This window comes from Pleurodeles waltl, chromosome 6 (assembly GCF_031143425.1).
Source record: "Pleurodeles waltl isolate 20211129_DDA chromosome 6, aPleWal1.hap1.20221129, whole genome shotgun sequence".
Classification (NCBI taxonomy): Eukaryota; Metazoa; Chordata; class Amphibia; order Caudata; family Salamandridae; genus Pleurodeles; species Pleurodeles waltl.
In genome coordinates, this window is record NC_090445.1 from 344,450,045 (window position 1) to 344,477,424 (window position 27,380).

Here is a 27,380-nt window from a genome sequence, read left to right on the forward strand (position 1 = left end):
GTGTGAGGCTTATGTAACTGAGAGAAAGGGATGAGATCTGATCAACCACGATTCCCCTGAGGAGTCCTTCTGTCATGCGCCCGGATGCCAGTCATTCCTGCTCTTGAACAAAGATGAGGCGCTGCTAGTTAGCCGGAAAACCCGGAATAGGTGAACAGGCGTCACGTGGTGAGGAATTGTACTCAGTACCCCACAATTCCAGTAGCCTCATTAGGATAATGAGAACCTACGCAACATGGCGCAGCCAATGTTGGGTCAGGCACTAATTTTCAGATCCTCCTAAGTATCTGTCTCACTAAAGGCACCTCAATACTGTATACGGAGATGTCCGTGGTATTGAGGATTTCCTCCTTAGCTAAGTAGGTAGTACCTAACTAACGCTGTAGGTTGTTCAATCTGAACCTTAAATGGATTAATCCCCATCTGGTGTCCTTATCTTTGAACTAGCACATTTACCATTACCATGGCGAACCCACAACAGGTAATAATTGCAATAAAAATGCGACCACCCCTTACTGCACATTTAATTGCAAATGGCTTCACAGGCTGGGGGTGCAGTCACATTTATTGTTGAGGCTCATCCAGCCTACAGAACAGAAACATTTTATTCTTGGGTCACTTTTCCAGTAGTTGATGGGAACACACATACATTTCATCACTGCACACCTGCAAACATACCTGCACAATACAGAGCTTATGCCTATTTAGAAATACCTCTGTCTTATCAAGACCATAATAATTGGCTTGATGGCACCCTACCACATACAATATTACATGTTAGGTTAGGTCCTTTGAGCAATGAGGCCCCGACTTAGCCTTTATTGGCCACATATACACTGCACCCTGATGTAGCAACTTTAGCGGTAGCTGAGGTTCACCGCTTATATACAGAGCTCACAGCAATATATACAGGCTGTTAGTACAGTTTGTAATGCAATCATTAAATACTAATCTAGCACGTGCTGCCTCAGCGCAAACACATGCAGTTGCGCCAGGCATTAACCCCGCGACTGTACATTTGATCATGGGTAATGTACCCACCAAGCAGGAGGAAATTCTGTTCTGGTTAGCTAAAAAAATTAATGCACTGGAAGCAGTCTTTCCCCCATACGGGTCCTCGAGACAAACACAGAATACTCACTATATGCTTGCCATTTTGGATGGTTTCCACAGTTGATAACTTGGGGCACAGTATTTGCCACGCTCACAAAGTACATCAATGCTTGCCAATCTTTCGGAGGTGTTAAAACAAATTCAAGCCGAATACGGGGCTGCCCCAGCCCAAGACTTCGGGATACAATTAATGGGCAATTTTGCCCCTGTGTCTTCAATAATACTGAGTAATCTCCAAGGGGAGGCAGTTGCACTAGCAGTGCGTATGCGGCTCTGGGACGTTCCTGCACAGGAGCAAGAACGTGGCTGCAAAAGATTATCATGGAAACCTACTCTAGTATGGGTCGAGATAGTCTGGAGGCTAGACCCATTAAACCACAATTGCAGGGTAGATCCAATAAAGACTCTATCAGGCTCTGACTCTAAAAAACGCTGGGATAAAAAAGCAACAAACACCTAAAAAAGAAAGGGGAGAATCTCCTAATTCGGAAAACCCCTCAAAACAGATCTAATCTTAGAAATAGATAATATACAAAACACCTGACAGATATCAATATACTGATACAAGCCAATCTCGTTCCTTTCAGGACTCACCGGAAAAACGCAGCAAGAGAGTTGGGCAGTCACAGCAGTGAATAGAGTACGTGAAACCGAGAAAGGACTCAACACTCGTCTGGAGTTTCTGTTAAGAAAGAAGAGAAACTTCCCCAACAAAAACCCCAGTTCAAAAAGAAAAAAGTGGCAGCAGTTGCAATATGACATGCCACTCAGGAACAGGGTTTCTAAAGAACAGGAAGTGAGCACTAGCACTGCTAGACAGTGCAGCAGAGCTCACAATAGTTCGCCGGGATCTTCAAGAGCGTCTGGAGGTGAAACAACTGATGACTTCTTACAAGTTGAAACAGCGGACATGCCTGTCTCCATGCCCAACAGGACGTATAAAGTAACTATACAGTTAGAGGGAGACAATGAATGCACAAACAATGCTATCTTTTGGGACCACATTTTTCCCATTTATATATTTTATTAGCTGAAAAGGAATGGCCACCAGAATTTGTCCGTGATCCCCCTTATGGAGAAGAGATTACTGAAAAACCTTCCTTGCCCCTTGTTCCAAGAAAGCTTGTAGGAATTCATGCCATTGATTGGGCAGTGGCGGAGACACCTGCATTATATCGCAACCCCATAGGGTGGGACAAAGATTTCCCCTATCATGTAATACCAATTAAATCCCAACCTCAACCCAAATATTCAATAAAGCATGAAGCTAAAGCACTTGTGAGGGAAATCCTCACACAGTTGTACTACCAGGGCATAATTGAAACCTGTGTCCCACCAATGAAAAATCCATTGTTCCCCATAGCTAAATTTGACCATTCATACTGAATAGTCTTAGACTACCACCATTTAAACAGTCAGATGCGTACATTTGCTATACAAAATGCACACAGCACAGCACTTATGAACAATGTAGTGTGCAGAACATACTAAATGACCCTGGATATATCCAACTGGTTTTTCTGCCAAACACAGCGCCTGAAAATAGGGACATAACAAGTTTCAGCGCTTTAGGCTCTCGGAATAAAATTTGCAGACTCCCACAAGGGTACAAGAAAAGTCCAGGACTGTTTTCAGCTCGAGTCACATTTATTTTACACAACATTGACCCTGAGGCGTTGTAATACATGGACGATATCTACCTTACGGATGACGACCTCATGCAACATGTAAGTTGTGGGGTTTGCCAAAATAGGCAACAAATTCAATTAAAAAAAAAACTAAAATAACCTTCCTTAGTGTCATGTTTTTGGGATACAAATTATCAGATGCAGGCAAGAGCCTTGCATCCCAATTCTTAGAAAAATGCGCACAACTACAACCTCCATACGCCATTAAAAAGCTCCAGTCTTTGTTGGGCTTCTTCAATTTTGGCAGAACTTATTCCAGACTATGCACAATGCATTAAACCTTTATATGACTTGATACGTCCTGATTTTTACGGTAAATATCGGACAGTTGAACACACATGCATTTTTAGTGCATTACAACAAGACATGCTTGAAGGAAAAAAAATAGAACCTACACACAAGGGACAACCAAAAACACCTAGTCATCAGAGTAATTGCTGGTGCCATTGGTTTCACCTACGTAACGTGCAATGAGGGTGGGACCGTCCTGATAGCATACAAATCACATTTGTTTTCTACAGCAGACAACGCTTTGCTCCCACTGTGAAAATTCTCACTGCTGTAAAGATGGCTGTCATCAAAGAGAGAACTCTGGCCCAGAGAAAACATATTGTGGTATCCCTCATCCCGGCCCTTGAAGCTATTACCAAAGCTAGCATTCCTAACGGTAAAGCATTTACATCCATGTTGGATCCAATGGGCAACGTATCTGACGGCCGCAGATGTTGACTACAATTTTTACTCAAAATTACAAACTCAAGAATTTTTGCAATACGAACTTGAATACTTAGTTCCAGCAAACACACTGCCTATTGAACAATATTAAACAACTATGTACACTGATGGTTCAGCCCAACCAGCACTAGGCATAAAACATCAATACTCCGCTGCTTGTGCAGTCATGAGTGGCTATATGATGGTAAGTTCCATCCAAAGCATACTTACACGCAGACCTTAGAGAACTGCACTGCACAGATAGCAGAGCTCAAGGCTCTGGTGATGGCAATGGAACACAAGGATCCTGAACAGCTGAATCTGATTGTCTATGATTCGTATTATTGTGTCCAGTCCTTCAATGAATATCTGCATGGCGCCAGAATGGGTTCAGAGATTCAAAAGGAAACACCATTAAACGCAGACTTCTGTGAGGGAAAGAAGCGGTTCTGAAGGAAACGCTACCAAATGTCCATGTTGTACATACACTAGGACATCAGCATGTTGGAATACACGTTGCAGGCAACACCTTGGCTGATGAAGCAGCCAAATCATCAGTAGCTACGGATTATGTTGCTGCAGTGACGCTTTCTAGACCGAAATTGGATGAAACAATGGCTGCTGTGAAAGTCTCGGCAAGCCCTTGCCAAAAGCATATCCTGCTAAATATTCCTACCGCATATCATGCCTCAATTTAGCCCTACCAGTTATACCAGTGGTGGGTAATCGTGTGATTTCCAACAAAGACTTTAATTGATCAAAGCAGCGCATGAGGGAGTTACTTCTGCCCATGCTGGTGTGGCAGCCACAATGAGCAAGTTACTTACCTTCGGTAACGCTTTTTCTGGTGGATACACTAGCTACCTGTGGATTCCTCACCTAATGAATTCTCCCCCAGCGCAGCATTTGACGGAAACTTCTTTCCAGCTCTGCACGTCGGCGAGGACGTCACAATCGCCCGACTCCAAGCGGCTCCGCCTGACGTCATTGTGGTAATAAGAGGCCCTCGCCGGCGTGCTGACATCAGTTTATGCCATTTTTGACGGGCCTTTGAGGCGAATAGATGAATATTGACATTCCATACTCATTATGATCATATTCAAGGAAACTTTTATAGAAAAGGTAAATAACTAATAATGACAACAGTATCAACATACATTCGTAAAACAAAATCTACCTAGCCATGAATGTATACCAATACATACAAATAAACATATATACAAATATATATAAATGTATAATCTCATAATGCAGAAACAATCAAATATATATGTACTCACCAAAGGAAATCTCGGTATGACCAGACAGACTACGGGAAGGCGGGAGGGACCATGAGGAATCCACAGGTAGCTAGTGTATCCACCAGAAAAAGCGTTACCGAAGGTAAGTAACTTGCTCTTCTGATGGATACAACTACCTGTGGATTCCTCACCAAATGAATAGAGTCCCAAAGCAGTTCCGCCTTGGAGGTGGTAGTCTGACTGATCATACCAAGAAATCCCGCAGCACAGACCGTGCAAAAAGGCCAAGCCCCCTCACCTCCGAGTCCAAGCAATAATGCTTTACGAAGGTGTGGAGGGACGCCCAAGTCGCAGCCTTATAAATGTCTGCCAGCGGAACACCTATAGCCAGGGACGATTTGTGGCTGACTTAGCCCTGGTGGAATGGGCTCTTATTCCATCAGGAGGATCTTTCTTCGCCAATGAATAACATATCTTAATACACCCACCTGGATAGCGTTCGTTTGTGGACGGCCTTCCCCCTTCCTCTTCCTCTTCCCCACGGATCCGACAAAGAGTTGGTCGTCCAAGCGGAACTCTCTTGTCCTGTCTATGTAAAAACTGAAAGCCCTCCTTGGGTCCAGTCGATGGAGTCTCTCCTCCTCCTTAGATGGATGTGGAGGAGGGTAGAATGTCGAGAGAGTGATTGACTGTCCCAAATGAAAAGGAGTCACTACCTTGGGGAGGAAAGCCACCCTGGTCCTCAGCATCACTTTGTCCTTATGAAAGGTTGTAAAAGGGGGGTGAACACAAAGAGCTTGAAGCTCACTTACACGCCTAGCAGACTTGATGGCCGTAAAAAACACAGTCTTTAGGACAAAAAATCTTAAAGGGCAAGAAAGTAGCGGCTCAAAAAGAGAGCCAATCAAAAAAGTTAAGGCCAGATTTAAATTCCACTGGGGCATAAGAAACGGAGTGGGAGGAAACCTATTGGTAAACCCCTTCAAAAACTTCAACACTAAAGGGGATTTGAACAAAGAGAGTTGATCAGGAAGGCATAAGAAGGCTGAGAGGGCTGAAAGATAGCCCTTGACAGTAGCAACAGCACAGCCTTGCTGTGCCAGGGACAATGCAAACAACATGTCCGACAAATGGGCACTTAAGGGATTAATTTGTCTCTCTCCACACCAACCAATGAATCTAGCCCATCTGCTCGCATAGACAGATTTGGTGGAGTGTTGCTGGGCCGATAAAATAACGTCCACCACATCCGGTGGGAGAGAAAAAGAACTTGCCCCGTTCAATCTCCAGGCATGAAGGTGCAGGCTCTGGAGGTGGGGGAGTAGAACCTGCCCCTGCGACTGCAAGAGGAGATCTGCCCTGACAGGGAGACGGAGCGGAGGGCACACAGAGTTGGAAAAGGTCTGCGTGCCACACCCTTCTTGGCAAATCCGGAGCTATTAATATGACTTGGGCTCGATCTTGGAGAATCGTCCTCAAGACTCGAGGAATCAAGGGTATGGGGGGAAACGCGTAAAGCAACTGGCCATTCCAGGATATCTGAAATGTGTCCCCCAACGCACTCAAAGCACCCGACTAAGATACAACGCCGCCTCCCTCTACGCCCTCAACACTGGACGAACAGCCACCTGCTACCAAGCCAGCCCTAAACGAACCCATGGACCCTTCACCTGCCAAGCCTGCAAATACACATTCAGCCGAACCTGCAGACCACCCACCGGCCCTCGCAACAACAACCACCTCAAGTGCATCCTCCTCAACACACGCTCCGTCCACAAGCACGCCATCAAACTATGGGACCTCCTAGACACAACAGCACCAGACGTCACCTTCATCACAGAAACCTGGATGAACGCCTCCTCGGCTCCAGACATCACCATAGCCATCCCCGACGGCTACAAGATTGCCCGGAAGGACCGCGTCAACCAAACAAGAGGAGGATCATCATCTACAAGAACACCATCAACATCACGACCACCACCGAAGACACCCCCCTCGCCGCCAAACACGTACACTTCCAGATCCACACTGACCCCAGAACCACCCTCCGAGGAACTCTCGTCTACAGACCTCTGGGCCCAGGTGCCCAATTCAGCGAAACCATCACAGACTTCATCAGCCCGCACGCCCTAGCCTCACCAGAATACATCCTCCTCGGGGACCTGAACTTCCACCTGGAGAAAAACAACGACAACAACACTGCCACCCTGCTCGATAACCTCGGACTCAAGCAACTGGTGAGCACCCCCACCCACTCCGCTGGCCACACACTCGACCCCATCTTCTCCGCCAGCAACCACATCTCCTTCAGCCACTCCTCCGAACTACACTGGACCGACCACAGATGCGTCCACTTCACCTTCAAACGGGAGACTCACCACCGTCGCACACAACAAATCCCCCGCAGACGCTGGAGCAAAATCTCCACAGAGCAGCTCCTCTCAACACTGAGCCAAAACCCACCAGCCAACATCACTGACGCCAACAACGCAGCCCACAGCCTCAAACAGTGGATCACCAACTGTGCCGAAAACCTCGCACCATTTAAAAGCCCCCCAAGCGGGACCAGCATCAGGAAACCCCCATGGTTCACGGACGCCCTCAAAGAATCTAAGAAATCCTGCCGAACCCTTGAAAAAACCTGGCGCAGGAAACGAACCACAGAAAACATGACAGCCCTCAAGACCGCCACCCGTGAACACCACCAGCTGATCCGCTCCACCAAAAGGACTTCATTCAAAGAGCGACTAGACAACAACACCCACAACAGCAAGGAACTCTTCAACATCGTCAAAGAGCTCTCCAACCCCAGCGCCAGCTCCAACAACATCACACCCTCAAAAGAACTTTGCAACTCCCTCGCTACGTTCTTCCACCGAAAGATCGCAGATCTACACGGGAGCTTCGGACTCCAGAGCCCGCCCCCTACCACCGAACCAGCAGCCCCCACCACTACACTCAGCTACTGGACCCCTATCAGCTCAGAAGAGACCAGAAGCATCATGAACACTATCCACTCCGGCTCCCCCTTTGACCCTTGCCCCCATCATATCTTCAAAACAGCCGACTCCGTCATTGCCCCCCATCTCCGGAACATCATCAACAGCTCGTTCGCATCAGCCACCTTCCTCAAGAGCTGGAAACACGCGGAAGTCAACGCCCTCCTGAGAAAAAAAAAACACTGCTGACCCCAATGACCTGAAGAACTTCAGCCCCATCTCTCTCCTCCCTTTCCCGGCCAAGGTCCTCAAGAAGACCGTAAATAAGCAGCTGACCGCTTTTCTCGAGGCTAACAACTCGCTCGACCCCTCCCAATCTGGATTCCGAGCCAACCACAGCACAGACACCGCCCTCATCGCAATCACTGACGACATCAGGACTCTGATGGACAACGGAGAAACAACCGCCCTCATCCTCCTGGACCTCTCGGCTGCCTTCAACACCGTGTGCCATCGCACCCTAATAACCCACCGCCGCACCACAGGAATCCTAGGACTGGCCCTAGACTGGATCATCTCGTTCCTCTCCGACAGAACCCAGAGAGTCCACCTCCCTCCCTTCCGCTCAGAACCCACTGAGATCATCTGCGGCGTACCCCAAGGATCCTCGCTCAGCCCAACCCTCTTCAATATCTACATGAGCCCCCTCACCGTCATCGCACACAAACACAACATCAACATCATCTCCTACGCCGACGACACCCAGCTGATACTCTCCCTCACCAAAGACCCAACCACCGCCAAAACCAGTCTACAGGAAGGAATGAAAGACGTCGCGGATTGGATGAAGCTCAGCCGCCTAAAACTGAACTCAGACAAGACGGAGGTCCTCATCCTCAGACAATCCCCATCCGCCTGGTACGATCCTGGTGGCCCACGGCGCTGGGCACCGCACCAACCCCCTTGGATCACGCACGCAACCTCGGATTCATCCTGGACCCCCTCCTCACAATGACCAAGCAAGTCAACGCCGTCTCGTCATCATGCTTCAACACCATACGCATGCTCCGAAAAATCTTCCGATGGATCCCCGCCGAAACCAGAAAGACAGTCACCTATGCCCTCGTCACAAGCCGTCTGGACTACGGAAACACCCTATATGCAGGTACCACCGCATAGCTTCAGAAACGTCTACAACGCATACAGAACGCCTCCGCACGCCTCATCCTCGACATCCCTCGCCACAGCCACATATCCGCCCACCTGAAACGCCTGCACTGGCTCCCCATCAACAAGAGGATCACCTTCAGGCTCCTCACCCACGCACACAAAGCACTCCACAACATGGGCCCCGAATACCTCAACAGCCGCCTCTCGTTCTACATGCCAACCCGTCAGCTCCGCTCAGCCAGCCTCGCCCTCGCCACCGTCCCACGGACCCGCAGAACCACCGCCGGAGGAAGATCATTCACCTACCTGGCAGCTAAAGCATGGAACTCCCTCCCCGCACACCTAAGAACTACCCAGGACCATCTCGCCTTCAGGAAACTCCTTAAGACATGGCTTTTCGAGCAGCAGTAACCCCCCCCTCTCCAGCGCCTTGAGACCCTCTCGGGTGAGTAGCGCGCTCTATAAATGTTCTGATTGCACATCCGGAAGATGGAAAGGACCAGATCTGGATGAAGACGCCACTCGTCATCGGCCGATAGTAGCCGACTGAGACTGTCTGCACGTACGTTTTGAACCCCGGCCAGATGGTTTGCTATTAAGCAAATCCGAATTGATATTAAGCAAACTCCAGGACCAGAGCCGCAGAGCCTCTCTTCAGAGAAGATACGACCCTACTCCTCCCCGCTTGTTGATGTACCACATCACGGTCATGTTGTCCGTCAAGACTTGAACCGACTGACCGCGAATGGAAGGGAGGAAGGCCTTGAAGGCCAAACGTATCGTCTGCAATTCCAGCAGGTTGATATGAAACACCTGCTCCACTGGAGACCAACGACCTTTGATCTCCAGGTCCCCTAGGTGAGCTCCCCACCCAAATGTGGAGGCATCCGTTATCACTGTGGCCATTTGAGGCGGCAACGAGAACGGCTTTCCTTGAGACAGGTTGCCGACCGCAGCCCACCTTTGAAGATCCGCTGCAGTGTCTCTTGAGATCTTTATCTACTCCTCGAGATCCCCCTTGTGCTGAAACCACTGCCTGCGGAGACACCACTGAAGAGCCCTCATGTGCCAGCGTTCATGAGTGACCAACAGAATGCAAGAAGTCTACAGACCGAGCAGACGAAGGACCTTGAGGACTGGAACAACCGCTCCTTGAAACATTGGAATCAACGCCTGAATGTCCTGAATCCGCTGTGGCGGAGGAAATGCTTGATTCAATGTAGTGTCTAGCACTGCCCCTATGAACAGGTGTTGAGAGGGCTCCAGGTGAGACTTGGGCATGTTTATCAAAAAGCCCAGACTGAACAACAACTAGGTTGTCATCTGCAGGTGATGCAGCACGAGCTCCGGAGACTTGGCTTTGATCACCCAATCGTCCAGGTAAGGGAATACTGCTATTCCCTTCCTCCTGAGGTCCGCTGCAACCAACCCCATCACCTTTGTGAAGACCCGAGGCGTGGAAGTAAGACCAAAAGGAAGGACTGCAAACTGGTAGTGTTGCAACCCCACCACAAAACGGAGATACTTCCTGTGTGACTTCAGAATGGGAATATGGAAATAAGCATCCTGCAAGTCGACAGACACCATCCAATCCTCCTTGTTCAACGCCATAAGTACCTGTGCTAGAGTCAACATTTTGAATTCCTCCTGTTTAAGGAACCAATTCAAAAGGGGTCCAGGATAGGCCTCAAACAACCATCCTTTTTGGGGATCATAAAATACCTTGAATAACATCCCTGACCCCTCTACTGCTCCGGAACCAACTCTACTGCACCCTTTGACAATAGGGATAGAACCTCCTGTTCTAACAACAGGAGATCATCTTCTCAACATAAGGAAGGACGGGGAGGGAAGGGAGGAGGGATCTCCCGAAAGGGAAGGGCATAGCCTTTTCTTACCACACTGATGACCCAGGAGTCGGATGTTATCGACTCCCATATGGGAAGAAAAAGAGACAATCTTCCCCCTACCGGAAATACATGGGATGCAATGGTTAGAGGACTAACGTTGCTTTCCCTGTTGCATCCCCCCTGAGGAAGAGGAAGAGGTAGGGTGCTGCTGTTGGGTGGCCCCTCTAGTGCGGACTCTACCCCGCCCCCCACAAGATCTGCACTGGAGACTCGAGGGCTGCTGGCCCGCCTGCTGCGGTCTCCCATGAAATGATGCCCCTTGTCCAAATACTCTTAGTCGTCTGAATGACCTAAAAGGGGTCGAAACAGCCTGCAGGCCCAAGGATTTCGCCATTGCCCTACACTCCTTAAAGCGCTCTAACGCAGTTCCGCTTTAGTGCCAAATAGTTTAGCGCCATCAAACGGCAAGTCTAAGAGAGTGGCGTGGACATCCGACGAAAACCCAGACGTACGCAAACAAGCATGACGCCTAGTAACGATGGAGGTTCCCATTGCCCTAGCAACAGAGTCCGTGGTGTCCAGTCCTGACTGTATGACCTGCGGCATCCATGAGGAGTCCTTGCAAGTCTTGGGGCATATCCGGCAACGCTGCCTTAGCTGCATCCATTATAGCATGAATGTATCTTCCCAGGATACATGTGGCATTAGCTGATTTAAGTGCCATGCTGCATGACGAGAACACCTTCTTTGCAGACTGCTCCATGCGTTTGGACTCCCTGTCAGATGGCACACCAGGGAAGGAGCCAGGAGCAGACCGTGACGAACAAGATGCCACCACCACCAGACTCTCAGGAGATGGATTTTTGGAAAGGAATTCAGGGTCCACAGGCGCTGACCTGTACCGTCTGGCCACAGACCTGTTCACGGCTGAGGAAGAAACAGGCTTTTTGCAAACTTCAACTATGGGATCCATAAGAGCTTCATTAAAAGGCAACAATGGATCCGCAACAGCAGAGGCAGGATGTAGCACCTCCGTCAGGATATTACTCTTGACCTGGGCCATCGGAAGTGGGAGTTCCAAGAAATCAGCAGCCTTCCTGATGACAGAATGAAACGAGGCTGCCTCCTCAGTATATTCCCCTGGCGAGGCCAAATCCCACTCCAGGGAAGTAACCAGCCCACTGGCAGTGTCCAACCCCTGAAAGTCACCTAGGGGCTCCACAATCTCCCCTTCCTCAAGGAGATGTCTCTGGTATTCTCTCTCCTGAGGGCCTTCCTTCGGGAGTGCAACTTCACCTCCAGCCCCGGCAACTACAAAGAGTAGGCCGACATCAAAGAGCGGCGCCGAGACGGCGTCACCACACGATCTCCGGACACCTCCGACGTCAGAGATGGATCCATCGGCGCCTTGGACACTCAATCTCCACCCATCGACGCCATCCGACTTCGGGACGCCTCCATCTGAATAAACACCGGCGTTGAAGGTCTCTCCACAGTACCGGCGCCGGGCTAGTGTCTCCTGCCGGACAGAATGGCATGAATGGCGTTGGTCTATAGGGAGCCGGAGCGCCTAAATTAAACGCCAAGGGACCAGTGGGGCCAGCGGGCGCACCACCTCCCTGCACCATGCTCTGAAACATGGCAAACATGGCATTAAGGAATGCCGCTGGATTCGTCCCCGGAGCAGGAAAAGCAGGATACTCCTGAGGAGCCGGACTCGAATCCTGTACATCTGGATGCACCGGAGATGAGCGAGGACTCTGAGGCTCCACCACCTCAAAGACCGATGGCACCGGAGAAGATTGCAGAGTCTAAGGCTGAGGAGTCACAGTCGGGCTGACCTCCCAGGACTTATGGAGCTGAGCAGATGGAGACCTCCAACGGCTTCCTCTGGATCGACGCCGGGAATTGTGATGGCGCCGCTTCTTATGACTCTTCGCCGATGTCCCCGAAGACCTATGGTGTCTCCTCTTCTCCTTTTTAGCGTTTGCTAAAAATAGTTTGGCTTCACGCTCCTTCAGAGCTTTGGGGTTCATTTTCTGGCACGAACCACACTCCTGGACGTCGTGGTCCGAGCTCAGACACCATAGACAGTCGTTATGTGGGTCAGTGACTGACATTTGACCTCCGCATTCTCTGCAAGGCTTGAACCCCGACTTCTTCGGAGCAGACATTTGAAAAAACACAAAGTATCCCTTTCAACAGCAAACGATACAAGACCTGGAGAAATAACAGTTATTGAAGGCACGGACAAAAGGGAACTAACGTCAGCACGCCGGCAAGGGCCTCTTATTGCCACGATGACGTCAGACGGAGCCTCGTGGAGTCGTGCAATTGTGACGTCCTCATCAACGTGCAGAGCTGGAAAGAAGTTTCTGTCGAATGCTGCGCATGGGGAGAATTCATTAGGTGAGGAATCCACAGGTAGTTGTATCCATCAGAAATCATTATTACAAGCATGTTACTGGTGGCCAGGTCTCTAAAAACAGACCAAGCAGTATGTCTTTTCTTGTGACATCTGCCAGCAAATAAAAGGGTCCACCGTCAAACGCCCACTGCCGACACCCCTCATGATTTCCAACAAACCATTACAATGTGTGTACTTGGACCATTGTGGTACCCTGACACCCGACAGTGCACATATATATATTTTAGTCGCTGTTAACTTATGTTCCAGATTTCTATGGGTGTGGCCACAACACTTGGCTGACACTCAAACTGTTATTAAAGATTTTCAAATCTTTATTGAGACTTATGCTGTTGCGACTTTCCACTCGAACCAGGGCCCTGCTTTGGCCTGCTTTGGTCTCAAGGGCTTTCAGGGACGCCATGGCTTTGTAAGGTGTCCAACTGCATTATTCGTTTCAATTTCATCCCAGCAAAAATAGTGTCCTGGAGCAAAGAAACCGCAATTTAAAGCAATCCTTAACAGCCACAGTATTAAGCACTGGTCGTAGTTGGCTTACTCACCTGTATGGAGTCCAGAGAGCACTTAATAATCTGCCCAGAAAGTCCTTGTAGGGGGCGTACCTCATACGAATGCCTGTTCGATAAGCATATGTATGTTCTAGATCTTGATGGTCCTGGCAGATACTCCTTTTGACATAAATGAACATGTCACTGTCTTGCATGACTTAAAAATAATTCTGTGACGACAACGCATCTGCCAGTGCTGCCTCCTTGGGAACAACAAGGTATGTACCAATAACATCTACTGGCTGGAATCTAAAACTTGGGGATCTAGTGCGTGAAAAGATTGTTGTGAAAAAGGAGTTTGGTCCTTCCTATCATGCACTGGTTCCAAACTGGTGCACAAACTGCTTCTGGATATTTTACAGACATCAATGACACTTTCACCGGCTCATCTGCCTCTACTGCAACAGAACTGTCAAAAGCGCATTAGCTGATCATTTGGCTAGTTCATTCTTCCATGGAACTATCTATGACTTTTATTAACTGTACTTGCCATCCTCCTTTGGATTGGGTTTGTCATTGTTTTCTTCTTACTGATACATGGTCATTACCTTCCTGAACGCTCTACAGTTGAACCGGTGGATGAGGTCTTAAAACCACATTTTTCCTCTCAAAGTCTGTAAAAACTTGTCCCGAGTGAACATTTCCACTATACCAATTCCTGACGGGATTGTTTGTGATAAAGTATTATTTGATATATATGGCCGAATGGAGGCCATTCAAATTCTGCACGTATTCAAACTTTCCATGAACGCTGTAATTACACCTGGAGTAATTTCTGATAATTGGGATGTGAAAACAGTTGATTCTATGTCTGATTTGAAATACTTTACTGTATTTGAAAGTGAGGTTGTGTATCAATCCAAGAAACTTATGGAGATATGTTCTGTTATAATTATTATAGACATCATTTTATTCACAGGGCAAGTACCCCAAAGACTATTTTTAATTATGCACAGTGGGAACACTGTCCGACTCCACCAGTGGGGAGTTCCAAAACGTACACTGAAAAGTTTGCATATTTCTCTGGGCACAATGTTAAAAATGCTGAGTCATATTAATTTAAGTTGTCAGTAATGGAAAGTCAACACGTTTTATTGACCAATACAAAATTGATTTATTCTGATTCCTTTGTTTACCGGTTAGCTATAGAAGGCTATGATTATTGGTTGAACTCGATAGACTTGAAAATGTGTGGGGAACTAAAAATTGGCAAATATAGGCAAAGGAAACTTTATTTAGAGCGTGCCTGCAAAAATTAAGGAATTGAACGCGCCCAGTATTCCTGCCCCTGCAAAATTTTATAAATGGCAAAAGTATTTAAATGCATCTGAAGATCAGCTCGATGAGTGCGTCCAGAATGGAACATTTAAAACATCATTTTCACGTCCTGGTGGGTAGTTATTGTGGCCCGAAGACACCAATGTCTACATACATGTTTTGTAAACTCCACAGGAGGTTTTAGAACAAATAGGCCAGACCCTTGCTATGTGTCTTCAGAACACTTGGGTATAGTGACAACACGTAGTGTAGGGAAATTATGCCAGCCATGGTTGAAATGTTCCTCACTAGATGCTGGTAAATAACACCTCAGTCTCGTGTCTAACAATACAGATTTACAGGACTTCCTGTTAGGCCCTAGAAGACAACTCATAAGGCGCTTCTTATATGTAGTATATAATGAGATTTGGAAACTTTTCCAACAAGAAGGAGCTGCCCAGTTAAGGCAAATAGATTGGGAAAATTTACAGAAAGCATAAGCCATTGTAGATAATGGGATTAACACCTTGTCCGACCGGATATACACTTTAAATAACATTGTAGGTTGGACACAACAAACATTGAAAGCAGATCGCGTTCCCTGGCAACACGTTAGCGCAAGGGACATATCTACAACATTTAATTTAACACAACAGTAAATAATGGCTAGGAAGAAAGAGACTTTTGTCATGCTAAACATCGAGAAATTAGAAAAGTTGCCTTTTATTGTGGCTGAAATACCATCTGCTGAATGGCTAATACACTGGGTTATCTGCCTATTTCAACACTTCAATTCACATCCTGCTTGAAACACATTCCAGTAGGCAGATGTGAAAGGCTGGGAGATAGTTCCATACGTGAGGTGTGGGTGCTTCACTTTTCGTAGAAATGTTTCAATGGCATGAAAGACGTTTTTATTAGCGGCAGTGAATGCGAGACTTCTGTGAGCCAATCAATGGTTTGTAAACAGCTGTCCTTGCATGGGGCATGGAATGCCTCGGCAGCAAACTTGGCTTGATATCTGAAGAGAGTTCCAGTCCCCTTGTTTAGACCTGCGTTCCAGGTGCTCTCAAATGGTAGCTATGTGCTCCTTAATAGTGAGAGGTGTTGTAGAATGCAAGCCAGAATAGCTTATGTTGTTTCGGTCTTCCAAACTGTCACCTATTGCGGGAATGTCCTTTTCCCCCACCCAACAGAGGGAAGTAGTAGAGATGTGGCCTCATATTGCTACTTCAGAGGTGAATTTTGACAAGTTGAGCAGACTGAAGGCTTTGTTTCAAAAACTTGTGGTGCTCACATCTGCGCACAAGACCTATGCGCTTCAAGTTGTGAGGTCATCTGCAGAGATACAATCACTTTTAAATACAAACTTTCTGCAACACTTTGGTGAACTCAAGGGATGAATATTTAACGTGTCCAACACTACTGGAACCACACATTTCTTTAAGGCTGTTGGTTCTGGTTTCGTTCACACCTTCTCCTCTATATTTGGCTTAGTACCTTCAGCCATACACTCAATATTTTCGAGTGTTTTGGGGGGATTTCCGATTACTTTGGCTATAATAAGTGGCAACTTGCTGTTGCTATTTTTTCTGCGCAGTGGCTGTCCATTCACAGCAAGGAAGACTGAAAGCGCTTCATCAGCGTAACTGTGTCGTGAACGCGTCATTCAGTATTTTGAAGCACCACTCCAGGAGCAACTGAAGTACGACTGGTCTCTGTCATTCTGACCAGTTTTGGATTGTGTGCAGCCCATGTTTCAATGTCTCTGGTGCCTTTTCAAATGTGCACTGAAAGTCTGTCTTTCCACGCAGTGCTTACTTTCATTGGGCGCTGATCTGTTGATGTTCTCACTGAGGGCTCATTACCAGACATGTGCGGGAAGGGTGCGTTTACTACAGGAAGCTGTCTATGAGTTTCCCTTTGTGGATAATGCAGCTCTTAACTCAACATTGGGCAAACCAAGGCATGCTGCTGACTTAGCTGGAGCTCAGGCTTTGGACCATGAGTGCTCTTTGGTTTCCCTTGGCAACGATTTGGATATTTGACCACCTGCCGAAGTGGAACATTTCCTGGCTTCAGTTGTGCCGGACATAATTGGTGATTTTAAAAATGACACTGTCATTTGAATTTGGATTTATTGGCGCAACAACTGATGTTTTAAATTGCCCCCTTTTAATCCATGCTCAAGTGTCTTAACTTGTCATTATTGACATTCATATTTATATGTTTTATAACTAGATATTAGGAGTTTTTATTAATTTTTGGCTTTTGAACCACCTTTGAACCGGCAAGGGGGAGGTGTTGTATAGCTATTTTAGCCATGTTTTAGACACATTATTTTAGCAAACTAGGCTTGCCGTTGTGCACTTTAGCCCAGTTACATTTTTATTCAGCATTGCCTTATTTTTCTAGCATTAGCCACATTTGCAGTGCTATTTTATTTTCTCTATTTGTTCCTTCGCCTAGGAAACAATCATGTTTCGTGCTTTTCTCAAGGCTGCAGTCAGATAGGGTTGCAAGCAAAAGTGGTACGCTGTGTCTCTGACATTCACAGAAACATACATATTTTTACGTGGGGACCTTTTTGTAGAATATCAACTGTTTTATTATACAAACACTTCTTTGTCCCATACACATAGAGGGAGATTGCAGCCAGATGACCACAACTGCATGCTGATTGCTGAAAGTCTTTGCTACAGCTGCTTGCTTAGACTGCTGAATACCTGGCCTATATGGGTATGGTATCTTTTTACACAACAGGCTTCCTTGTTCAGGTATGGGGAATTGGGTCTTCCCAGGGGGGGAAGACTGAAGGGCAGATTAGGGCTTATCACGCTCTGCTCTTAACAAAGCTTAGGTAGGAAAAATATATATCACTCCTAGTGACAGTGTGGTGGGACTGTTTTTGTGTTTCACATTCCTTGTTACAATATTGCTTTTAGTGTGTTTTGTCATCCTGGTTATTGCAAAACATGCCATTTTATCCAAGACGCAATTACTTCAATAAAACCTTATTGAACTCTGCTTCTGTTTGTCTTTGCCTCTGTGAGACTAATGAAGCTGAGAGGAAGGAATGAGATTTGATTGACCATGATTCCCCTGAGGTGTCCTTCTGTCATGCACCCGGTTGACACAGTCATCCCTGCTCTTGGGCAGAAATGAGGCGCTGCTAGTTAGCTGGAAAACCCGGATTAGGCCAACAGGCATCACGTGGTGTGCAAATGTACTCAGTACCCTGCTCAGTCATCCCTGCTCTTGGGCAGAGATGAGGCGCTGCTAGTTAGCCGGAAAACCCAAATTAGGCTGACAGGCGTCACGTGGTGTGGAACTGTACTCAGTACCCCACAATTCAGGCGATTCTGCCGCCCAAATGCAGTAGCCTCCTTGGGATAATGAGAACCTACACAACACCTTGAGAAGTTTGCTTCCTTTTTGGAGTTAGTTTATTTTAAAATGCTGCTGGCGGTTGTCTAAATTGTCATTTAGGACATGAAGATCAATACTTCTGTTGAAAGGGCTGATACTGCTTATATGTATCTGGTTGACATCTTCCTCTGAATAAAACTAACCCTCTTCAGAAAGGTATTTTCCTCATCTGCAAGGTACCTAAGGATTTTGCAGTATCTGTGTCTACTTTAATCGCGGGTAAGGCATCATCCTTGTGCTCGCCAAATAATGCTTGGCCATTAAGTGGCATGTCCAAGTTTTTACTCTGGATTTCTTGTCTGAACAATGTGGCTTTTAACCATCCTTGCCTTCTGAGAACAGCAGCGCCTGCCAGCTGGCGAAAACCTGTCAACATGATACCCATTGCACAGGCAACCATTTCTGAAGTAGCTCTTTCTCCTTCTTGAAAGATCTTTTTTGCTTCTCCTCTTACATCTTCTGGCACGAAATCTATGTATGCAGCAATGTCGGACTACATTTTCAACATTGTCGAAAAATGTTTCCCTGTTATCCAAGCTCCAGCCTTCTCTATCAGGTAGTGTTGAGATGGGCACGGACGGATTCTTGGAATGGTGTTGAGCTGCTTGCCTTACTAGAGAATATAGTTTTGGATGACCAGTCAAGCATACTGGTGAGTTTTCTGGTGCTTTATAGTTTTAGCTATTCTAGGTAAAGCCACAGAGACTGTAGGTAGGTTCTTCATTGTTTTAACACATTACAATACAATACAGATGGTGCTGGAATAAGGTAATCATTCCCATTCACAGCGTGGTCACTGTCAGGAATTTCTCCCTCTCTATCCTCATCCGAGGATAATCCGTAGGCAGCACTGCACTGTTTGAAGCTAGTGTTCTCTTGGACCTCAGAGATATAGATAAAGTATGCAGTGTGCATGGGGGTGTACTTGTGGGGATTGTGGAGGTCTCATTGGCTGTGGTGGAGATGATGCCTTTGTAGGTTCTACAAACCTTCTATAATAATTTGGCAACATACTTTGGAGGTCATTTACTAAAGCGACTGCACTAAAACCATGCCCTCTTGAAGCTTATGGTAACCATAATGTAGGAGTTTGTACACATACTGAATAGGTTTCTCAATATATTGTTGTGGTCTTGAGGAATAATAATCTCCATTGTATTTCTTTTCATCTGCCTCCTGATATTTTTTGTCATGCAGTTTAGAAGGACAATGTTTCGCTCTTAATGGTCTGTCATCGTCCGAATCCAAAAAGTGGGTTGGCAGAAGAGACTTTACTTGGGGAGATATGTACAGTCAGGCTGTATTTTTTCTACTGTTGACTGGGTCATCGACAATGTCAATGATCCAACAGTAATCTTTATCTTCTGAGACCTCTGCCCATTGCTGACAGTTTATTCGGCGACAGTGCAACTGTCGTCAAAGGTGCCAAAGATGTTGCCATTATTATCAAGGTAGTTGTCATCTGTGTGGATGCCGACGGTATTTTCAGTGTTGATGCCAACGCCTATGTCGATGTCGACAAAGACGTAAATTTTGAGGTTAACAGGCTAGCTACCATTAAAACAGATTTTTCCTTCAACGGCACTGAACAGGGCTTCTTCCATTGTAAGGCTAAACATTGAAAGAGCACTCTCCTGATGTTCTGTTCTTTCCTGAAGTCTCACAGTGTGTTTTTTTAATGCTTTTTTTGTGATTTTGAAGGTATATGATGATGTGAACTTTCTATTTTTCTTGACCTCAGTGCTGCTTTTGAGGAATCCTGACTGCCCTACTCAGAAACTGAAGCCTCTTTAGATTTCAGCTTTTGAAGCCATATAAGAAGCCCTTCTCTCTATCCTTCAGTGACTTAAAGGAAAGGGTAAGGCATATTTTACCTTGTGTGAAAGATATAGGCAATACATACATACATTCCATTCCTAAAGTGGGCATTCGGAGTGTAGTAATTTCTTTTAACATGTTCCACAAGGTCTGAAAAGTCCTTTCTTTGTTGATTCTCACATTCTGTGTAGTCAGACCTTGGCAGGTGTAGGTTGAAACTGTTTTTTTTCTGCTGACTAAGCCTCTATAAAAGTGACAAATTACCAGAAACTGAGCAGAGCTCAGGGAAACTCCCATCTAGAAAATCTGAGAAAGTTAAGCCTCTGTGGGGAGCGTTCTAGAGGGTGTTGTTTGTTGCCTGTTTTATTGAAGTTTGGTTCTTGATAAATGATGTGGATAAGTTAATGAAGTGATTGTTTCCTAGTCATTGTAGGCTATGTATTGAACTGTACTGCTTTCTTATTGTACCACAGGACTCCCGCTTTGGCGCCAGAGAATGATTCAAGCCTGTGAATCTATGAAAGATCCAATACTGGAGAAATACACATGTAGACTGGAATGCAGAGTGGCCCTCTTACTTACAGCTAAAACACCTCATTCCACAGAGAGGCCAATGTGAATAAATAGGACGTGTTCTGGACAATTAGAACTATGGTACACTTAATCTCATACCAGTTCGGACCCTTTTTAACCAGCTGGGCAGCCAAAGCAGAGGAATAAGAAAAGAAAAAAGCAGGAGGCGAAAAAAGATATGCAATTAAATTTTTATATTTTTCTTTACTTCTTGATTATTCACAGAGCATCAGTGTGCCCCAATCGGTCCACAACGATTGATCACAGCACATTAATCAGCTTTAAGCAGAGTGTAATTACAAGAGAACGACTTCACACAGGTCACAAAGGCTGAAAGACTTCCCTGAGCTTTGACATCTAAACTTCTACTTAAAAAAAATTAATGTATGTCAGGAAAAGTAAAATTTGCAATTTTGCAAGTTTATTTTCTGCTTTGAAATCTAAAAAATAATCATGACATTGAACTAGATAGCGATTGTTTCCTCTAAAAATCATTTCTCTGCTGCAATGAACCGATATATATCTGCTATTGCACAGATGTCTGCTAGCATCATACCATCAGTCAATGCTAACCTGTGAATGGCGCTTCAATGTATTTGATTTATGTCACCCCCAGATCCTTGACTACTGCCATAAATTTACTGGCCACTGGGTGTCACAGCTGCATCCGAGTATCTGTACTCCCTCCAGGACCACGGTTAATGTCAGACTCTGAGAGGGTACTGGGAGTAGCCAGTGCTTCTACATGCTTTAATCCTCCCAGTCAAGCAACACTTAAGGTCCCAGCAGCAGTGGTGCCTCTATGCCTCCGTCAGGACCTAAGCTGAACAGTCAGGCTGCAAATGGCCACTGGATGCCACTGCTGCATAAGGGTCCCCACTGGACAAATTATTTGCAGGCCAGCGCACAGTACTCCCGACATCCCACCACAACTCACTTTAAAGCAACCACATTGTCACAACCAGAATCAGATTCTGTGTGCGATGGACATATGTGGAAAGTTTCCGAATACTACAACGCAATGCTAATGGCTATAATAACCGTCAGAACTTGACATTAAGAAAAACAGAAGCCGCTATTAGTCCACTCAAGTAGTGGTGTTTCTTCAGCGAGATACATCTGAGTGGGAACAAATGTCCTACCATGTCCACTGTCACCCCCTTACAAAAATATATTGATATAGCCTTATTCTCGTTTTATCATTTCAAGTTTAACTTTCTGTCGCCATCGCAGTTCTGCATCCTATGCAGCATTTTATTTCACTTCATGACTGCCATGAAACAAGGAGGCAAATAGCGAGTCCATTGGCTCTGTATTATTGCTCCCCAGATTTGAATTACAATTTCCTCATAACACAGGATACTTAAAAACATCTATAAACCGGGTTACAAATATTCAACTTCCCCGTAAAAATCCACCTCACCTTGATTTTTTAAACTGAAAACATTAAGAAAATCGCAGCTCCGTGGCTTTGGTGTAAAGATTGTAAAGTGAATGTTTTTCATTACACCATCAACGTTCCTTCTTATCAAGAGTCAATGGCACCACCTTTTGGGAATCTGAGGACAATGCCACACGCTGAAAAAGTTTTAAAAAAGAGAATCCTAGGATCACCATACTTCGTATATTTACTATAAAATTAGAAACACCCCATCTAATTTGCCCAAAAAACGGATAACAGGGAAAAAAATGTACTTTGAACACCAACTGTGAGAGGCTGGAGAAAAAACACTCCACAATTGGCGTTGATTGGTTTAATCAATTATAGTGTCCACCACCAAGTTATCTAGTTCTTCGTTATTTAAATATATTGTAGGCATTATTATTACTCGATGGTGCTCTTGGTACAGACCTCGAACGATGGAAGGGAGAGATGGCCTGCAGATAGAATCAAACCTTTAACCCACACTTCGGATACAATCCGTAAAGGCATATACATTTTTCTATTAGGTCAGGCAACCTACCCACAACTGCAGAGAGGTTAAAAAAAGAATCACCTCACACAGGTAAGACCACCATTCCTATTTCTCTAATTTGGCAGACAAAGGCTGGCAATCTTCCCCTATTTGGGGGAGTGGGGGCGAAATCACTCGAGACATTAACCACTAAAACTTGAAATAAAACAAGAAACTGAAGAGAAAATAACCATAGCCAAAAGGAAAAATGAAAATACAAAACATAAAAATGAAAGTGTAAGCTAAAGAAAAAACAGAACAGACGTGCAAAAATTGGTATGATTAAAAACAATTTAAAAATACAAAGGAACGTTGAACAGACAAAAAAACATGAAAACCCGTCAGATATTAACCATATAAACCTATATTGTGTTTCTGCCACAATCGCCTTTCGAATTAAAGTGTTAATACCCAACTCGATCGTAGTAATTTCATCTTCCTTAAATGGCGTAGCAGTCCCAGCAGCCAATCAAATCTCTCACACTCAGCTTTCACCACAATGTGATTCTGTAACCCTCCCAGTCCTATAGATGTTTGCATTACACACGATAATCACAACAGATATCTTAAGTACAAACGATAATCACTGACCTACATGAACCCACTTGGCCTCCTCACTAGGTCTATACATGTCTCACAAGGTGCACATTTCTCTTTGCATTAACCCACTATGCCATCTGATTCAAAAGTTTAAAAATGGCAGACGGGGAACATTTTACTGTGACTCGTAAGGAAAATGAATCAGTCCAGAGTGCAAAATGAAAGAAAGGGAAAAGACGTGGGAGAGGAGTTTTCAACAGCTGGAAGTGCGGGACTTTCTGAAACCACCAAAGTGCTTTTTGAGGAGCTGACTCCCTCACCTAGTGCTGACGGTAGGCCTTATTGGCAAATGTGATGTTGCTTACTGTGTTTTATTACCTCCCCTGGCCTCGGCGGTGGCCCAACTAGTGCACAAACATTCACTCCCCTCCCAGTGACTGCATCTGTTTCGAATTAACAAGGCAGAAGCAGGACATCGTCGTCATTGTCAGCGTGGCCTTGCGATGTGAGAGAGGGATTCAATGGCAGGGTCTCCCCAGCTACCTGCTGGGGTGGATATACACGAGCCTCAGCTAGTGGCAGTAACAGCACTTCATCGTCGTCATCCGCGGGAAGGATGTGCTGTGTCGGTAGGAGCATTTCTGGGTTCCCAAGAGACATGCTGGACTGTTGTGAGAAGAGGCGCCCTCGCAAGGCTTGGACTACATCGGAGAGGGTGACACCGAAGTTGAAGGCCACAGATGGGTGCTGCTCAGTGCCTCGAGGAGCTGTCATGCCTCGGGGTGTAACAGGTTCTTGCACAGCAAGAGAATCTGACGCGTCTGCTGATGGAGGCGGGAGTTTTGTGGGCAGAGGCGGAGCCTCACTGGTGTTGCCTGTTTCGGAAAGTGAGGCCACTGCTTGACGGTTGGTTGGGACATCTGTTGTGTCGGCGACTTCTGTGGCAACTGATGGTGGCTGGTGCCCAGGGGTGGCGTCAGAGCCACCAAAGCCTGAGGCAACGGTGGACCTGGGCAGGAGGCCCCATCGCCTCAGGCGTCGCAGAACTCGGCGGGCGTGACGTCCGCGACGCCTCCTGCGGTTTGGCGCAGCCTGCGACTGGTCCTGTCGCAAAATCTGCAGGAACGCCCTTATATTCCCCAGTAAGGAATTCTGTGGAAAGGCAACAAAAGGGAGATACATTAAGGAAATTATAACGTAAATACAGAAAAACCTTTCCACATAAAAATTTCGCATCGACTCCAATATATCACTCCTTTCTATAATGTATGTTTAAAAAAAGTCAGTCCCCTAAATAATAACCTATCTGGACCGTCTCAATGCGCCTCTCTGTGATGAAAGTTTACACATTCTGCAGTATTTGTTTTACATTAAGGATTGGCTTGTAGCTACACAATAGTTCCACACTTAGATTGCGTCAATCAGAGCACAAGTCTCTAACGCTTAAATAACGTAAACTGTAGTCATTAACTGACACTATGTCACTTTCTGCTCGCTTCCACGAGACCCTCTAGGATTGAAACACTATGCAACTCTAAGCGAAAGTAGTAGACAACTTACATCTGTTATATTGAAGAATGTAGTGTTGGGTGAATGTATACATTAGCATGCATAGAGCACGGGCACACTGAAAACAGATCATAGTTTCAATTACAAAACGGTAGGGCAATGCTCAGCATTTAGGTATTTTCTGCGTTAGTACATCGTGACTGAAAATTCACGTCCTGGACAATACCTTTAATAAAAATTTCATACCTGTCACATATTTTATGCGATTGAGGTAGCTGCAGACTGTAGGTGCATTGCAGAATTTTACACAGTAATACTCGTGCCAGGTTAGGGTGCCACATGAACGTGCACTGTGACGTGGCAACAGTGGGAGAGCGAAGTCACAGCATTTTTTTTTAAAGAGTAACTGAGGTGCACGCCTTTGTGTTACAGATATCTTATGGAGTTGGAAAATTGGATTTATTTTTCGAAAGACACTTTGAATAGTGTCTACCACACATGGACAAAGATCAGCCCAGTAATATTCTGTCACAGTTATACAATTACAACGAGGCCCATTAGAATAAGCACACCCTGAGGACTCGCAAACCCAATACATTTGTGATATCTGTGTACTGTTTGGATTTACCGGATGAAAGATTTCATTGCCTATATAAATGCGGGATATATACAGCTAAAAGAAAAAAAATGGCAAGTATTACCCAATTTCTAGACTATACATGTAACCATTTAGATGTATGCAAATATAACAAGATTACATTTCCACAAATGGATAGGGCACTACAGTGCTTCCCACTCGAAACAGTTTTACTTCTCTTCTATTTTTCTTCTAGATCAGCGTTAATCTAGAAGATGCACAAAAACAGAACACACACCAACAAAACCGAACAGAAATTGACCCTGCCTACAAACCCTTCTCAACCCTCAAATAGAAAGCCTTTAACCTCCTCCAGCACTATGACTTCACTGATATCAACTTCTTCAAATCAACCACCTATGAAGATGACATTTTAACATCTTCTATTGTGCAACCTTGCCTTCGTCTTCATGACCTTCATCAATATTTTCAACACACCATCAATCAAGAAACATTCACATATGATCTCAAAACAGGTCAGATCCCCTCCATAAGAAGCCCACCGTGAGCCAAGGCTATCTCATCAACTACTGCAAATATCACCCAACTGCCATTCATCACAACAAATATAAAAAACAGTAAATATAATTCCTAATCCGGATCACTAAGAACCTACCTTCTCCAGGCCTGCCAATTTGGCTTAAAACCAGGCTGCAGCACAGAGGCGACTATCATTCAGATAGTTAACAAAACACGATCACTGTCAAGAATGAACCCCGGCCACTCATTCTTACTTAATCTCGCTCAACATTTGGCACATTCTACCAATAAGCACTAATTCACACAATGAAAAACAAGAATGAACCTAATATCGTCCTTCAGTGGTCCCCTGGACACCATCACTCGTTCACCCCTGAAGAACATCAAGATTCCAGAAGTTACTTATTTTTAATGGAGTAGTCTTGGGTTTCATCTTGCCCCCCCCATCACCATCAATATCTATGGGGAATATATTGTGCCCTACTCACTAACAGCAGCATCAAGATCCATCAAGGCGTTAGCAACACACAATTATACCTGAAAATCGCCACTACTCAATGTTTGAAATTTCTAAACTTGCCTCTAGAATATTCTGAACTGGACATCAACAGCCTACCCAACTGAGACATAATTCGTGCTGTTTGACAGTAGCAACAACCAACCACAAAATAAAATCTGACTCTCTCAAAGCAACCTGTATAACTCGACCACCTAGTAGACACCAAACTAAAAATCACTTAGATTCACCCTGGACACTGAACGCTCTTTCGAAGAACACATCGGCAAGAAAACAAGAAAGCATCATAGCATGTGTTCCTCCCGAAGAAAATTAAAGAATGAATGAATGAAACATCTTTATAGAGCAATATCTTTATGACCTAAACCGGACATCTTTGCACTGATAATTTCTGCTGACAGTTGTCTGTAAATTATGCCTAAAAGAAGACTGCCGAAGAAAAAAGCCAGGTCTTGAGTAACTTATGGAAGTGTAAATAGTTGACTGATTGCAGATGAGAAAGGTGTCCTAGATTTATGCAGTGAAACAAAAAGAGAATGAGTGCCCACCTGCCTGAACCCCACTAACTGAAGGCAAATCAGCAGATTCAAATCTGAGTATACATACTAGAAAAGTAATGTCTGACAGAAACTGCGATGCGCTGTCCCTGGTTACTGTAAGGCTTAATGACAAATTCATAAGGTTTTAGAAGAATACGCTTGTATGCCTAGTCAATGAAGCATCTGGAGATTTTCAGTAATATGACCGCTTCATGGTAGACTGAGAACAAGCAGTGTGCCACGTTTTGTATGACCTGCATACGGTGGACAGTATTGCCTAAACAAACTGCATTGCTAAAGTCTACACTGGCTGCTATGAGGGCTTAAGTAATATCACTGCAGTGAGCTATAAGCAGTATTGGAAAAAATCTCAACATTCTAAGAGTGTAAAAATAGGAGGAAGTCCGTGTATTTAGCCGAGGAGAAAGAGATAGT

At 45.4% G+C, this 27,380-nt stretch overlaps 1 protein-coding gene across 1 annotated transcript in view; it reads right to left on the reverse strand.

The window, feature by feature from the left end:
- Positions 1-20,941: 20,941 nt before the first annotated feature.
- Positions 20,942-27,380, reverse strand: part of LRP10 (LDL receptor related protein 10) — a 244,297-nt gene continuing 237,858 nt past the window's right edge. The window contains exon 8 of the mRNA XM_069238242.1: positions 20,942-24,415. Within this exon, the coding sequence (XP_069094343.1) occupies positions 23,717-24,415 (699 nt within the window). The 3' untranslated portion in view covers positions 20,942-23,716. The remainder of the gene's footprint in view (positions 24,416-27,380) is intronic.